Below are 14,984 nucleotides of genomic sequence, written 5' to 3' on the forward strand. Positions count from 1 at the left end.
TAATGTAGATAGTCAGTAGGACAAGTGAGCCGATAACTTTGTGCAAATCTTGTACTATAAATAAGAAGCAAGGCCGACCCTAGAGTATCACCTACTGAAGTGAATTCAGCATAACTTGTCTCTATAGGTTTGTTTTCTTTTTAATTTCCCACGAGCTTTAGGTTTTTGTAATTAATTCTTTCTGTGTTTAGTTTACATAAATCTCACAGTACTCTTTACATTTGCAGGTTAATCATATCTATCAACAAAATGGGTGCAGGTGGTCGGATGTCAAACGATCCATTTGATGGTAAAAAGATCCTGGAACGTGTCCCAGTTGATCCACCGTTTTCATTAAGTGATTTAAAGAAAGCGATCCCTGCCCATTGCTTCAAGCGATCCGTCATCCGTTCATCTTACTATGTTGTTCACGATCTGATTGTTGCCTACGTTTTCTACTTCCTTGCAAATACATATATTCCTTTTCTTCCAGCTCCTTTGGCCTACTTAGCTTGGCCGGTTTATTGGTTCTGTCAAGCAAGCATCCTCACAGGCTTATGGGTCATCGGCCATGAATGCGGTCACCATGCCTTTAGCGAATACCAATGGATTGATGACACTGTCGGCTTCATCCTCCACTCAGCTCTCATGACACCTTATTTCTCATGGAAATATAGCCATCGAAATCACCATGCCAACACAAATTCCCTCGATAATGATGAAGTTTACATTCCTAAACGCAAGTCTAAAGTCAGGTGGTACTCAAAACTTCTTAACAACCCACCTGGTCGAGTGTTCACTTTGGTTTTTAGGTTCACTCTAGGATTTCCTTTATACCTCTTAACTAATATTTCTGGCAAGAAATACGGAAGGTTTGCCAACCACTTTGATCCCATGAGTCCAATTTTCACCGAGCGCGAGCGAATTCAGGTTCTGTTATCAGATCTTGGTCTTCTTGCCGTCTTTTATGCAATCAAGATTGCTGTAACAACGAAAGGAGCTGCTTGGGTAGCCTGTATATATGGAGTTCCAGTGGTAGGAGTGCATGTGTTTTTCGTTATCATTACGTATTTGCACCACACCCATCTGTCTTTGCCCCATTATGATTCAAGTGAATGGAACTGGATCAGGGGGGCATTGTCAACAATTGACAGGGACTTCGGATTCCTGAATAGGGTTTTCCATGACGTTACACACACTCACGTATTACATCATCTGATTTCGTACATTCCACATTATCATGCAAAGGAGGCAAGGGATGCTATCATTCCAGTTTTGGGTGAGTACTATAAGATCGATAGGACTCCAATCTTTAAAGCAATGTGGAGAGAGGCTAAAGAATGCATCTATATCGAGCCTGATGAAGATAACAAACACACAGGTGTATTTTGGTACCATAAAATGTGACCAATTTCTGATATCATTTACTTTTTAAATTATTATATGTACCGTATGTTGGAAAACATTCCAATTATATATGTCCACGCCGTTTGTATAATAAAATAAGTTCATAGTTTACTATTTATATCCAAAAGTTTGATTAAATGATTAATCAAAAATTTTAAAATGATTCCAATCGCTTTCATCGACATTCACGTATTGATCCCAGACTGTACAAGTTAATTATTATTACAAAAGAAATTAAATATCTTAATATATTTTGTTCTTATAAATCATTTTATCAAATCAAATGGTAATGATATATGTAACATTTAATGTTTATTTAATAATATTTTAATATATTAATATGACTAATGTTATTATTTAAATTAATAGGAAGATTCGTAAGAATAAAAAATAAAAAATTAGAAGATATTTAATTTCTCGAAAATGAATATTACATTTGCATACATCTAATTATTATTATCATGGATATCACGCACTCATGATAAATAATTTGTTTACACACATCCGTTTTATACTTTTATATCATTTGACGATTTGTTGTGAGATATATACTTAATAACAAATTAATTTTCTATCATAAAGTTTAATATATAATATTTGGTAAATATAAAAATATTTTTGATATCGTTTCATTTTTATCTATATTCGCAACCAACTTATATTCAACATATTATGGGTCTCAAAATTTCTCATTGTTGGAAGCTATATTTTATAAGCACAAAATATGACACCAAATGTATAATAGATTCAAATTTAAACCATAATTAGATGTTATAATTTATAATTAACATGGTAAAATATATCTAGTAGAATATTACCAAAACTTGGGATGTTACAAATTCATCTTTTTGTAATTATTAGATGATTGTAAATATGCAGAAGGGTAGTTTAGTAATTTTGTAGATATAAAGTTCTAACCACTTGTTCTAGTAGTTATCTTGTACATATACACAAGTAGTTTTTAATTTTCATTAGATGAGAAGCTTTTGTTTCCGTCTCCTCTTTCTATCTGTTAATGGAAAATGGTGTTAGAGCAAAAATGCTTCCGATTCAAGCTTTACTCCTCTGATTTTCTAAGTTTTCCAATTCAGGTTTATTCATCTTCTAAATCAGATCCGATTTGAAGATTTTTTTTTTCCTTTTCACGACAGATTCATTGATTTCTTCAAAATCAAGCATGTCGACTTCAAGTGCAAGCAATTCAACTTCGTCTGCAGCAGTTCTGTCTCCAACTGACGATCAATTGCATTCATATTACCTTCATCATTCAAATAATACAAGTCATGTTCTTGTATCTCAACCTCTTATCGGAGATAATTACTCTTCATGGTGTCAAGCAATGTTGATTGCTTTGTCTGGTAAGAACAAAATCGGCTTTATCGATGTATCTTTGTCAAAACCTTCTATATCAATGTGGATGACTATTTATAGTGAATAAAAAATTATGAGTTTTGATATATTTAAAATCATTTTTTGATAAAAAGAGCTTCTTAAAAATTAAAAAAACTAAATAACCTATGTTTTGTATATACTAAGATAATGATTAGCATAGTTTAAGAAAACATTTTTCGTTTTAAAATACATGTATATCCCTTGCCCATTTATGCTGGTACGACCAAGTGTTTTCCAACATAACAAAAGTGTGATAAGATTGATTCTCCCATTTTCAACCTTTTTTTCTCAAATGAACCCTTATCTCTCTCTTTCTCTCCTCTCTCCCTCTCTCTTTCTCTCTCTCTCTCTCTCTCTCTATATATATATATATATATATATATATATATATACACACACACACACACATATACACATACACTAGGTTATTACTCATGTAAAACACAATTTGATAACTTAAAATAGCTAAAATAATACATAGTATAATAAGTGATTTGCTAAAAGAATAAACAACAAAATTTAAATCTATGTCTATAAATAAAAACTAAGAAATTAATATATATATATATATATATATATATATATATATATATATATATATATATATATATATATATATATATATATATATATATACACTCAAACGTTTTCTATTAAAAATAGTTAACAAAAACCTCAAACGTTTGCTATTAAAATTTAAAGTCATCTAAGAACATTGAAGCACAACCAAGAGTCATCACCCTTCGTAACTCATTAGTTCATGAAATTTCTATAATTACGTGACTTTTTCAGAGTAGAATGTTGTCATTTAGTAAGACAAAATAAAAGTATGATGGAAAATGTTAGAAAGTAGCATGTTATTGTTGATTTAAATTAAAACTGGAATGTTATTTTTTCCTGAAAGTTAAAAGTATATTGTTATTTGTGGCTTAGAAGTGAAAGTATCATGCTATTATTGGCTTAAAATGAAAGTACCATGCACATTTTTACCTTAAAAATGAAAGACGCATGATATTTTACCCTAAAAATAAAAGCATAATGCTACTTTTCATTAAAAAACAAGTAGCATGCTATTTTTGGCTTAAAAGAGTAGCGTGTTATACATCCCATAAAAATGAAAGTAACATGATATTGTTGGCTTAAAAATGAACGCACCATGCTCTTTTTTCTTAAAAATAAAAGTAAGATGCCATTTTTGCACTAAAAATGAGAGTAGCATCCTATTTTGTCCCTAAAAATCATGGTATCATGTTATTGTTGGTGTAAAAAGAATAGTAGAATGCTCTTTTTACTTAAAAAAGAAACTAACGTGTTAATTATGGCTTAGAAATGAAAGAACCATGCTATTGTTCCTTAAAAATGAATGTAGCATGCTATTGTCAACTTAAAAATGAAAGTATCACTCTTTTTTTACCTTAAAAATGAAAGTAGCATACAACATGCTATTTTCTTCTATAAAAAAAATAAAACTAGTAACTTATTCTTGGTTAAAAAGTAAAGCACCATGCCTAATTTTCCTTAAAAATGAAATCAACATCAGGATATGATTACATGATTGGGATAAATGTGATGTTAAAAAGATCAACATCACACACTCTTAAGCTACTTCCTGTAGTAAAGGAAACTCTAAGATTATATCGTGTGTACAACATACACAACTTTTAAATTGCATTAACTTCATCTTTTCATATCTCTAAAAAAATAATTTTATTATCTCTCTCATACTTCGTTAAGAAACCGATTTCCTTTTAAAAACATTACAAATGTTGTCTCTTCTTTTTCATATAAGTGGCCAAGATTACTTTCCGTCGCAAATGGTGAATAAGTTTGTAATATTGTTGCTCTTTGTAGTAACCACAACCATTCAATGTTCAATAATGACCACCAAATTTTATAAAAGGTCAAGCACTGATCTCATTTCACATGTTAAAGATGATTAAACTAAATACCAATGATGTTTTTAAACTACCCCTGTTGTTACAACCTCACACATGTAACCTAGTGGGATTTAGTTAATCTGATGTAACTCCCATAGGCACCATTTGTATTGCTACAACTACACAAACATAATTATAGCCCTATAACCAACACATACCAAACAAATATTTCAACTTGGAAGAACTACAATTCGGGAATGGATCTACTAGGGTTTTGGAAGGAATGAAACCGCAACAAAGTAATTAGAAAGTTAATGAATTATAATCTATAACACATTTGGTTTAAAAGAGATAAAAAGTATGTAATTAATAAAAATTTAAGATATCTTTAATTTTAATATTTCAAAATACAAATAATTAAAAATTAAAATGATTGCAGAATGTACACTTTAATATCTTACAAAAAAGGTAAAATAGAACCATTAATAACGACCAATTTAAGAAAATATGTCATCAACAGTCTTCTTGTTGGAGAGTGTTTGCATTGCACCAAGCTCTTTGTCAACTTCAACTCTCTTTTCCTTTGTTTTAGTTGCTTCCAGAGCTTTCCTCATCCACCATGCTTTCTTCTATACTCATCTCCTTAATTTAAAAGTGTAGACATAAGTTACTGCTCATGTAATTGAATTAAATTCAAACATTAAATGATGGAAAAAATAATATATAATGAGCCAAAAAAATACATAAGCACCCATTCAATGACAAATATATCTTTTATTGTTTTGATACTCTGTTTTGTTTTGACTAGCAGAAACCACATATAGTGAGCCAACTACAATCATCACAAATTAATACCAACTAACCAAATTCAATTTAAGCCTTTGATTTTTTTTCTTAATAACCACATGATGAATAGATTTTATTTATATCAATACAGTTTAAACCATCAATTCGTTTAACGTCTAAAATAAAGCAAGTAGAAGAGAGCTTTTGTAATGAATTGATTTTGTTTTGCTATATTTGTAGATTAGGGTTTTCCCAAATCTCAAAACCTTCTTTGTGTCGCAACAATGTGATGTAGAATCCTAAGACGCGGTTTCATGTCAAAATGCATAATTGTAACATCCCAAAAATACGAGCCAAAAATTTCATTTTTTTAAAACATGTATTTAGCAAAACATTAGGAATAAAACGTTCAACGATCATATCATTTCACAAAAGATATTGCATGTATGGAAAACATTTTTATAAAACATAAAAGTGTCAGAGTACAAATCCCCAGGAAGATCTCATAATAGGGAATACAAAGCACGTGTGTGATGTACCGCTAGCGCGCCAGCTCCTTCCCCTTCGAAGAAGAGGTACCTGAAACCAAAACTGAAAACTGTAAGCACGAAGCTTAGTGAGTTCCCCCACTGTACCACATACCATATAATCACATAACATACATATACTGTCGGGTATATCTGGGTGCCCAACCTACCCCTTCGGTCCTCTCGACCGGATACTGACTAGCATATCTGGGTGCTAGTCTCCCCTTCGGTCCTTACGACCGGATACTGTCGGGCATATCTGGGTGCCCGACCTACCCCTTCGATCTTTACGACCGGATACTGCCGGGTATATCTGGGTGCTGGTCTCCCCTTCGGTCCTTACGACCGGATACTGTCGGGCATATCTGGGTGCCCGACCTTCCCCTTCGGTCCTTACGATCGGATACTGTCGGACATATCTGGGTGCCCGACCTACCCCTTCGGTCCTTACGACCGGATACTGGGGACTATTTCAACCCTTACTACTACCACATAACACATAGCACATAATCTATCTAGCATGGCTGGGCACAACCGCCCCTTCGGCCCTATCGACCGGTAACCTGGGGACTATCTCCCCCTACTGTCACTAGCACATAGCATCATATCATACTAGCACATAAACATATTACAGGTAGTAGCAACCTTAGATGAGTATCACAGAGATAATCATCTATCATACAACTCCTACTGGTGGGCCGGTATTGTGGCCGTAGACCCACCGCTACTGGAAGGTAACTCACCTCAAAGTAGCGGTTGATCTGCGTGGGAACTGACTGTCTGCTGTTGCTGCTGCCCCAGAAATCCTCTGGCTATAATCCCCACAAAACACTCAGTCAAATACCGCTAATAGACCTTAGGGTAAAATGACCATTTACCCCTAACCAAGCCAAGAGTCAAAATCAAAGTCAAAGTCAACTGCAAGTTGACCCGACTCGCGAAGTTGGCTTGCCAACTCGCCGAGTTCATATCCCTTTGTCTGACCATAAACCCGTCTCTACTCGTCGAGTTAGGCATTGACTCGACGAGTTTTCCTTCTAAACCAAAGGCCAATAGTCCTTCATCCTACTCGCCGAGTTGTATGACCAACTCGCCGAGTACATCTTCATCCAAAGAACATTCTACGCTGAGACTCGCCGAGTTGTATGAACAACTCGCCGAGTCTGTTCTTGAGGCAAGAAGATTGCCTTGAACTCGCCGAGTCAGGGCATTGACTCGCCGAGTTCCTTCATGGGTGAGTCTGGCTTCTGACTCACTGAGTCACACCCCATGACTCACTACTCCACCCCGCAAACACGAAAAGGGGGAAAACTCGGGGACTCGCGACTCGACTCGCCGAGTCCGATGAACGACTCGCCGAGTCTTTCGCATGCAAACCCTATATGATCGACTTTGCTCGAATCCAACTCATGTCATTCGTAGATCTGGGTTTCTAGGGCTTGATTATCACGTAAAGTTTCCAACTTTACGTGTAAATAAACACCAATGAAGGTTTTAGGGCTCAAAATGCACTAAAAGAGTAGATCTAGGGCTTTCATGCAATATGGCTCCATAAAAGCAGTAGATCCAAGCTCCTGGAGCTCAATCATGCCTAGATCTAGAGGCTAAACAACTTATTACAAACCCTAATATACAATCAAGCTTGGGGAAAGGCTCAAGAAGGACTTTCATGGCGCTAGGACTATAAGCATGAAAACAGAGGGAGACTGAGTTATACCTCAAGGAAATCACTGAGATAACACAAGGATGCCTGGCCTCCTTCTTCTCTTCTTGATCTACTCTTCTTTCTTCTCAAAATCTTCAAGAAACACACCAAAGCACTTCAATCTCACAAGGAATAACGATTTGAACGATGTTGGGAGCTCTGAGGGTGAAGGGGGCGAGGTTGGGGCGCATAAGGTTGGTTTAAATAGGGTGCAAACCCTTGAAATTTAGGGTTTCATCAGCCAGCGGGGACTCGCCGAGTCCAGAATGTGGACTCACCGAGTCGCCAACTTAAACGTGCCTCCAAACCCGTCTCTACTCGGCGAGTCGGGCCTACAACTCGCCGAGTCCAAGGCTAAAATGTAAAATACTTAGACAAATTTTATGTACCAGGAACCAGGTGCTACAAATCTCCCCCACTTATTTTAGACTTCGTCCTCGAAGTCTACTGCTCGATCCTGAAAAAGCTCAGGGTAATGCTCCATCATTTCTTCCACCAGCTCCCAAGTCCATTCCGAACCCTTTCGGTGCTGCCATTGCACCTTTACTAATTCCACCCTCTTTTTCCTCATATCCTTTGACTTCCGGTCGAGGATTACGACTGGGCGCTCAATGTAATTCAGGCTGTCATCAACCTGTATATCCTCTAGCGGCACCACCGTTGAATCATCCACTAGGTACTTCCATAGCTGGGAGACATGGAAGGTGTTGTGGATCTGACTGAGCTCGGCTGGCAGATCCAGCCTATATGCCACCTTGCCCACCCGGGCTACCACCCTGAACGGACCAATGTATCTCAGGCCCAACTTGCCCCGCTTCCTGAATCGAATGACGCCTTTCCAAGGCGACACTTTCAGGAGAACCATAGCCCTGACCTGGAACTGCAGGTCTGATCGACGCTTGTCGGCATAACTTTTCTGCCGACTCTGCGCAGTCTGAAGCCTGCTCCGAACCTGCTGGATTCTCTCGGTCGTCTTGAGCACCACCTCGGTGCTCCCCATGACCCTCTGGCCAACTTCACCCCAACATATCGGGGTCCTGCACCTCCGACCGTACAATATCTCGAATGGAAGACGGTCAATGCTCGCTTGGTAGCTGTTGTTGTACGAGAACTCGGCCAAGGTCTGGATTGTCTGCTCACTCTGACCATCCATCTGCGAGTGAAAGGCGGTGCTAAAATGCAGACGAGTGCCCAACTCATCATGAAACTTCTTCCAAAACCTGGAAGTGAACCGCACATCTCGATCTGATATCACTGACACTGGCACCCCGTGTCGTGCCACTATCTACCTGATATAGATATCGGCCAACTTTTCGGCCGAGATACTCTCCTGAATCGGAATAAAATGGGCGCTCTTGGTCAACCGATCCACGATGACCCAAATCGAATCTACTCCTCGCGCCGTCCGTGGAAGCTTTGTGATAAAATCCATCGTAATATCCTCCCATTTCCACAACGGGATATCCAACGGCTGCATCTTGCCGTGCGGTCTCTAATGCTCGGCCTTGACCTTCCTGCAGGTCAAACACTGCTCGACGTACCACGCCACATCCCACTTCATGTAGGGCCACCAATAGTTTAGGCGAAGATCCCGATACATCTTCGTCGCCCCTGGATGAATAGAGAATCGAGATTTGTGCGTCTCGTCCATCAAGATCTGGCGCACGCCTCCGTGATACGGCACCCACACCCTATGGTGTAGTGTCAATAACCCTCGACTATCATAATCAAAGGAGGTGACTTGACCCACTATTCGCTCACTCTTCCGATGTTCCTCCTTCATAGTCTCCTGCTGAGCTTCCCGAATCTGCTCTAACAGGGGAGTCACCACAGTCATCCTCATGCAAATATCCCTGATCGACGCCGCCTTGCGGCTAAGCGCATCGGCCACCACATTGGCCTTCCCCGGGTGATAAAGGATCTCACAATCATAATCCTTCACCACGTCCAACAACCGACGCTGCCTCATGTTCAGATTCGGCTGATCCATGAGGTATCTCAAACTCTTGTGGTCTGTGAAAATGGTACATAGAACCCCGTAGAGGTAATGCCGCCATATCTTGAGGGCGAAAACCACCGCCCCCAACTCTAAATCATGCGTCGGGTAGTTCGCCTCGTGAGGCTTCAGCTGCCTCGAGGCATAAGCAATGACATGTCCCCTCTGCATCAATACTGTGCCTAAGCCCGAGATAGACGCATCACAATATACCACAAAATCCTCTACGCCCTCGGGCAGGGCTAAGACTGGCGCCTCGCACAGTCTCTGCCTCAGAATCTCGAACGCTGCCTACTGCTCAGGCCCCATCGAAAGACCACGGCTTTCCTAGTCAACCGTGTCAGGGGTACGACTATCTTGGAGAAATCCTGAATGAATCTACGATAATAACCTGCTAATCCTAGGAAACTACGAATCTCGGATGGAGACTTCGGAACCTCCCATCTCATCACGGCCTCCACCTTGGCCGGGTCTACTGAAATCCCGTTCTAGTTGACGAGGTGCCCAAGAAACTACACCTCGCGCAACCAAAACTCGCATTTGGAGAACTTGGCGTACAAGCTCTCCCTCCTCAAGGTCTCCAAAACCTCTCTCAGATGCTCCTCGTGCTCCTCCTGCGTCTTGGAATAAACCAAGATGTCATCAATGAAAACTATCACAGACCGATCCAACATCGGTCTATACACGCGGTTCATGAGGTCCATGAACGTGGCAGGAGCATTGGTGAGCCCAAACGGCATCACCACGAACTCATAATGGCCTTAGCGCGTCCGAAACGCGGTCTTCTGTACATCCTCCTCTCTGACCCTCATCTGATGATAACCTGAACGCAAATCGATCTTGGAGAACCAAGATGCTCCCTGCAACTAATCAAGAGGTCATCAATCCTCGGGTGAGAGTAACGGTTCTTCACCGTTACGTTATTCAGCTCCCGGTAATCTATACACATCCGGTGCGACCTGTCCTTCTTCTTTACAAACAGGATCGGGGCTCCCCAGGGTGAACTGCTCGGTCGAATAAATCCCTTGTCTAGCAGCTCCTGCAGCTGCGTAGACAACTCCTGCATCTCGGGAGGAGCCAACCGATAGGGTGCCTTGGCTATCGGAGCCGCACCAGGAACTAGGTCGATCCCGAACTCTACCTGACGATCCGGAGGTATTCCAGGAAGCTCCTCTAGGAACACATCAGTGTAGTCTCGCACCACTGGAACCTCGTTCACCGTCGCTTTACCCGTCTCCCGGGCATCCATAACATACGTGACATATCCCACGCAACCCTGCTGAAGGTAGCGCCTAGCTCTCGCTGCTGAACATACTGCAGGTCCACGTTGTGTCCTCTCGCCGTGGATCACCAACTCTCCCCCACTCGGGGTCCTGATCTGCACTAGCTGCTGTGTGCAATCTATCACCGCCCCGTTAGGGCTCAACCAATCCATGCCTATAATCACCTTGTTCCCCCGCAACGGGATGGGAACCAAATCCACCAAATAGCGCTCCTCAAATAACCTCAGAACACAATCCCTGAACAGTGTTGATGCTCGTACCGATCGATCATCGGCAATCTCTACCTCTAATGGGCAATCCAACATGCCCGAAGACTCAGTAAACCTCTTGCTAAGCGCAAGGGAAACAAATGACCGGGTGGCACCCGAGTCAAACAACACCTGAACTGGGATACCGTTCACATGGAATGATCCTAACGCATAAACACAAGGCACATATCAATAACATAACATCATAAAAATTAAAATAGAGGGAAAGAATCATACCCGTCACCACATCGGGTGTGGCGCGTGCCTCCTCTGTAGTCAGCTGAAACGCCCGGCTTCTCACCACTGGAGCCTCTACCTTGCCCTGCCGGCCATCTGTAATCCGCAGGGTAGCTGGAGCTGGCGCCTTAACCGGCGCTGTTGCTGTCAACTGGGGGTAATTGGCCTTCTTGTGGCCCTTCTGGTTGCAGTGGAAACACAGAAACTCAGACGTCTGCATCACAGGTGCAGGGGCGGTACAATCCCGCCTGAAGTGCCCTGACTTGCCGCACTTGTAGCAGACTGACGATCCCATCTTGCACGCTCCCTCGTGCGCCCTGCCGCATTTCTTACAGTGGCCCCACCCCTGTTGGCCTTTTGGCCCCGCATCCGATCCCTTGGGCTTCTTCCCCGAAGCCCCCAAAACATGCCCCTCTTCTTCCTTCCTCTTCCGGATGTGCTCCAGATCTATCTCCCTCTCCCTTGCCCTGGCAATCATAGAGTCCAGGGTAGGGAAAGCTGAAAACCTGACATGCTCCCGAATATCAGCTCGTAGCATGTCATGATAGTGGGTCCTCCTCATATCCTCATCACCCGCGTACTGGGGCACCAGCAACGCCCTCTCCCGGAACTTGGCGGTGATCTCCACCACAGTCTCCGTTGTCTGTATCATATCCAAGAACTCCCTGGCCAGCTGTTGAAGCTCGACAGCCGGCACGAACTCTGCCCTGAACCTGGTCGCGAAGTCTGACCAAGTCATAGCCTCGACAGCCAAGGCTCCCAACGAGTCAACCACGGACTCCCACCAATCCCTAGCTCGATCTCGTAAACACCCTGCTGTGAACCTCACCTTCGACCCCTCAAGGCAGAAGATAATCATCTGTGCAGACTCAATGTCTGCAATCCATCGTCTGGCAGCTATGGGGTCCTTCGCCCCGTGAAAATCCGGCGCACCACTGCCCCGGAAGTCCTTGAAGGACAGTGTGCGAGATCCCGACTGGCCAGATGCCATGTCACTCCTGAATGCCCTGAGGCGATCCTCCATCAACTCCAATATCCCTTCATTGATCGACCTGAAGATAATGGGGGTCGACTCAAGGATGCCTCTGGTGATCTCTGACACGATGAACTCGCGTAGCCCCTCATCTACTGGCTCGGAACCTGATCCCGAACCCGATCCCTCTCCTGTACTGCCAACTGTTGGCCTCGGGCATAGTACCACCATTCTGAAATACATAATAAGAATTGTTAGCGATACAGATACCAATGGAGGGATCACACCTACTACAAGCTCCCTGGTCTTATCTTGGCCTTCCTCGGTTTGGGTACGAATCCTCTACTTTCAGTAGTACGCGCCCATACTACCTTCCACATCTATCTGTACCTTCTTCAAGGACTGCCTTGACTCCACCAGGTCACTTTCACTACTGCTAATCACTGCTATACTCATCCTAGGCTTGCCCCAGGAAAATCTCTAACTCCACCCTACCCGGTCCTCAGCTGCTGAAGGTCTCCTTGTAATGCCAATTAGCCATTACCTGAACACCATCACATGTGATGAGGCTCAGATAATCCTTCGAGTAACAGACTCGTCCCTATAACGGTTAGACTCAAACAAGAGATGCGCAATAGGGCCAAATCCAGCACTCTAAGATTATTCAACCCTGATCACATGTGATGTGACGTATTCACCTAATGGCTAACTCCCATCACTCAGAATCCCACAAAGCACAAAGCAAGCAGCATTCAGACAATAGGGAACAATCTCAAGCAAATCCATTCTCATAGAGAGAAACTGAACTAGCATACAGTGCTAAAATCGTACTATAAGGCATAACCTAAACAGGCTATCCTACTGCTGTCTACTCAATTCTAGCATGTAGTTTTCATACACTGAAGCACATAAAGCAGGTACATAAGGCATCAATCCTAGACCCTTAGTGCAATTCTAGAATGTTGTTCTACTGAAACTGATAAACATAACATAAGCTTGTATGGGTACTTTGGGGAATACTTACTTGAGCTCGGCCGGTCGCGCACATCACACACTTCGTTCATTCTCAAAACTCTTTACTAAGCTTTTCAGAAAATATTTTCTTCTTTAAAATCTTTTAATCCCTCTATTTGAGTTCAGTCACCCCCGAAGGTGTGTCCGAATCCCTCAAACCAGGGCTCTGATACCAACTTAAAACATCCCAAAAATACGAGCCAAAATTTTCATTTTTTTAAAACATGTACTTAGCAAAACATTAGGAATAAAACGTTCAACGATCATATCATTTAACAAAAGATATTGCATGTCTGGAAAACATTTTTATAAAACATAAAAGTGTCAGAGTAAAAATCCCCAGGAAGATCTCATAATGCGGAATACAAAGCACGTGTGTGATGTACCGCTACCGCGCCAGCTCCTTCCCCTTCGAAGAAGAGGTACCTGAAACAAAAACTGAAAACTGTAAGCACGAATCTTAGTGAGTTCCCCCACTGTACCACATACCATATAATCACATAACATACATATACTGTCGGGCATATCTGGGTGCCCAACCTACCTCTTTGGTCCTCTCGACCGGATACTGACTAGTATATCTGGGTGTTGGTCTCCCCTTCGGTCCTTACGATCGGATACTGTCGGGCATATCTGGGTGCCCGACCTACCCCTTCAATCCTTACGACCGGATACTGTCGAGCATATCTGGGAGCTGGTCTCCCCTTCGGTCCTTACGACCGGATACTGCCGGGCATATCTGGGTGCCCGACCTTCCCCTTCGGTCCTTACGATCGGATACTGTCGGGCATATCTGGGTGCCCGACCTACCCCTTCGGTCCTTACGACCGGATACTGGGGACTATTTCACCCCTACTACTACCACATAACACATAGCACATAATCTATCTAGCATGGCTGGGCACAACCGCCCCTTCGGCCCTATCGACCGGTAACCTGGGGACTATCTCCCTCTACTGTCACTAGCACATAGCATCATATCATACTAGCACATAAACATATTACAGGTAGTAGCAACCTTAGACCCACCGCTACTGGTGGGCCGGTATTGTGGCCGTAGACCCACCGCTACTGGAAGGTAACTCACCTCAAAGTAGCTGCTGATCTGCGTGGGAACTGACTGTCTGCTGTTGCTGCTGCCCCAGAAATCCTCCGGCTATAATGCCCACAAAACACTCAGTCAAATACCGCTAATAGACCTTAGGGTAAAATGACCATTTACCCCTAACCAAGCCAAGAGTCAAAATCAAAGTCAAAGTCAACTGCCAGTTGACCCGAATCGCCGAGTTGGCTTGCCAACTCGTCTTGTTCCTATCCCTTATTCTGACCATAAACCCATCTCTACTCGTCGAGTTAGGCATTGACTTGGCGAGTTTTCCTTCTAAACCAAAGGCCAATAGTCCTTCATCCTACTCGCCAAGTTGTATGAACAACTCGCCAAATCTGTTCTGCCGAGTCAGGGCATTGACTCGTCGAGTTCCTTCATGGGTGAGTCTGGCTTCCGACTCACTGGGTCACACCCCATGACTCACTACTCCACCCCGTAAACGCGAAAAGGGG

General features: G+C 42.4%; 1 protein-coding gene across 1 annotated transcript; it reads left to right on the forward strand.

Moving 5' to 3' along the window:
* LOC111896570 (delta(12) fatty acid desaturase DES8.11) lies at positions 1-1,504 on the forward strand. Its single transcript, XM_023892539.2, has 2 exons — positions 1-127; positions 228-1,504. The coding sequence occupies exon 2, from the start codon at positions 250-252 to the stop codon at positions 1,384-1,386; it is 1,137 nt and encodes a 378-aa protein (XP_023748307.1). The 5' UTR covers positions 1-127; positions 228-249; the 3' UTR covers positions 1,387-1,504.
* The last annotated feature ends 13,480 nt before the right edge of the window (positions 1,505-14,984 follow it).

This window comes from Lactuca sativa, chromosome 9 (assembly GCF_002870075.4).
Source record: "Lactuca sativa cultivar Salinas chromosome 9, Lsat_Salinas_v11, whole genome shotgun sequence".
Classification (NCBI taxonomy): domain Eukaryota; kingdom Viridiplantae; phylum Streptophyta; class Magnoliopsida; order Asterales; family Asteraceae; genus Lactuca; species Lactuca sativa.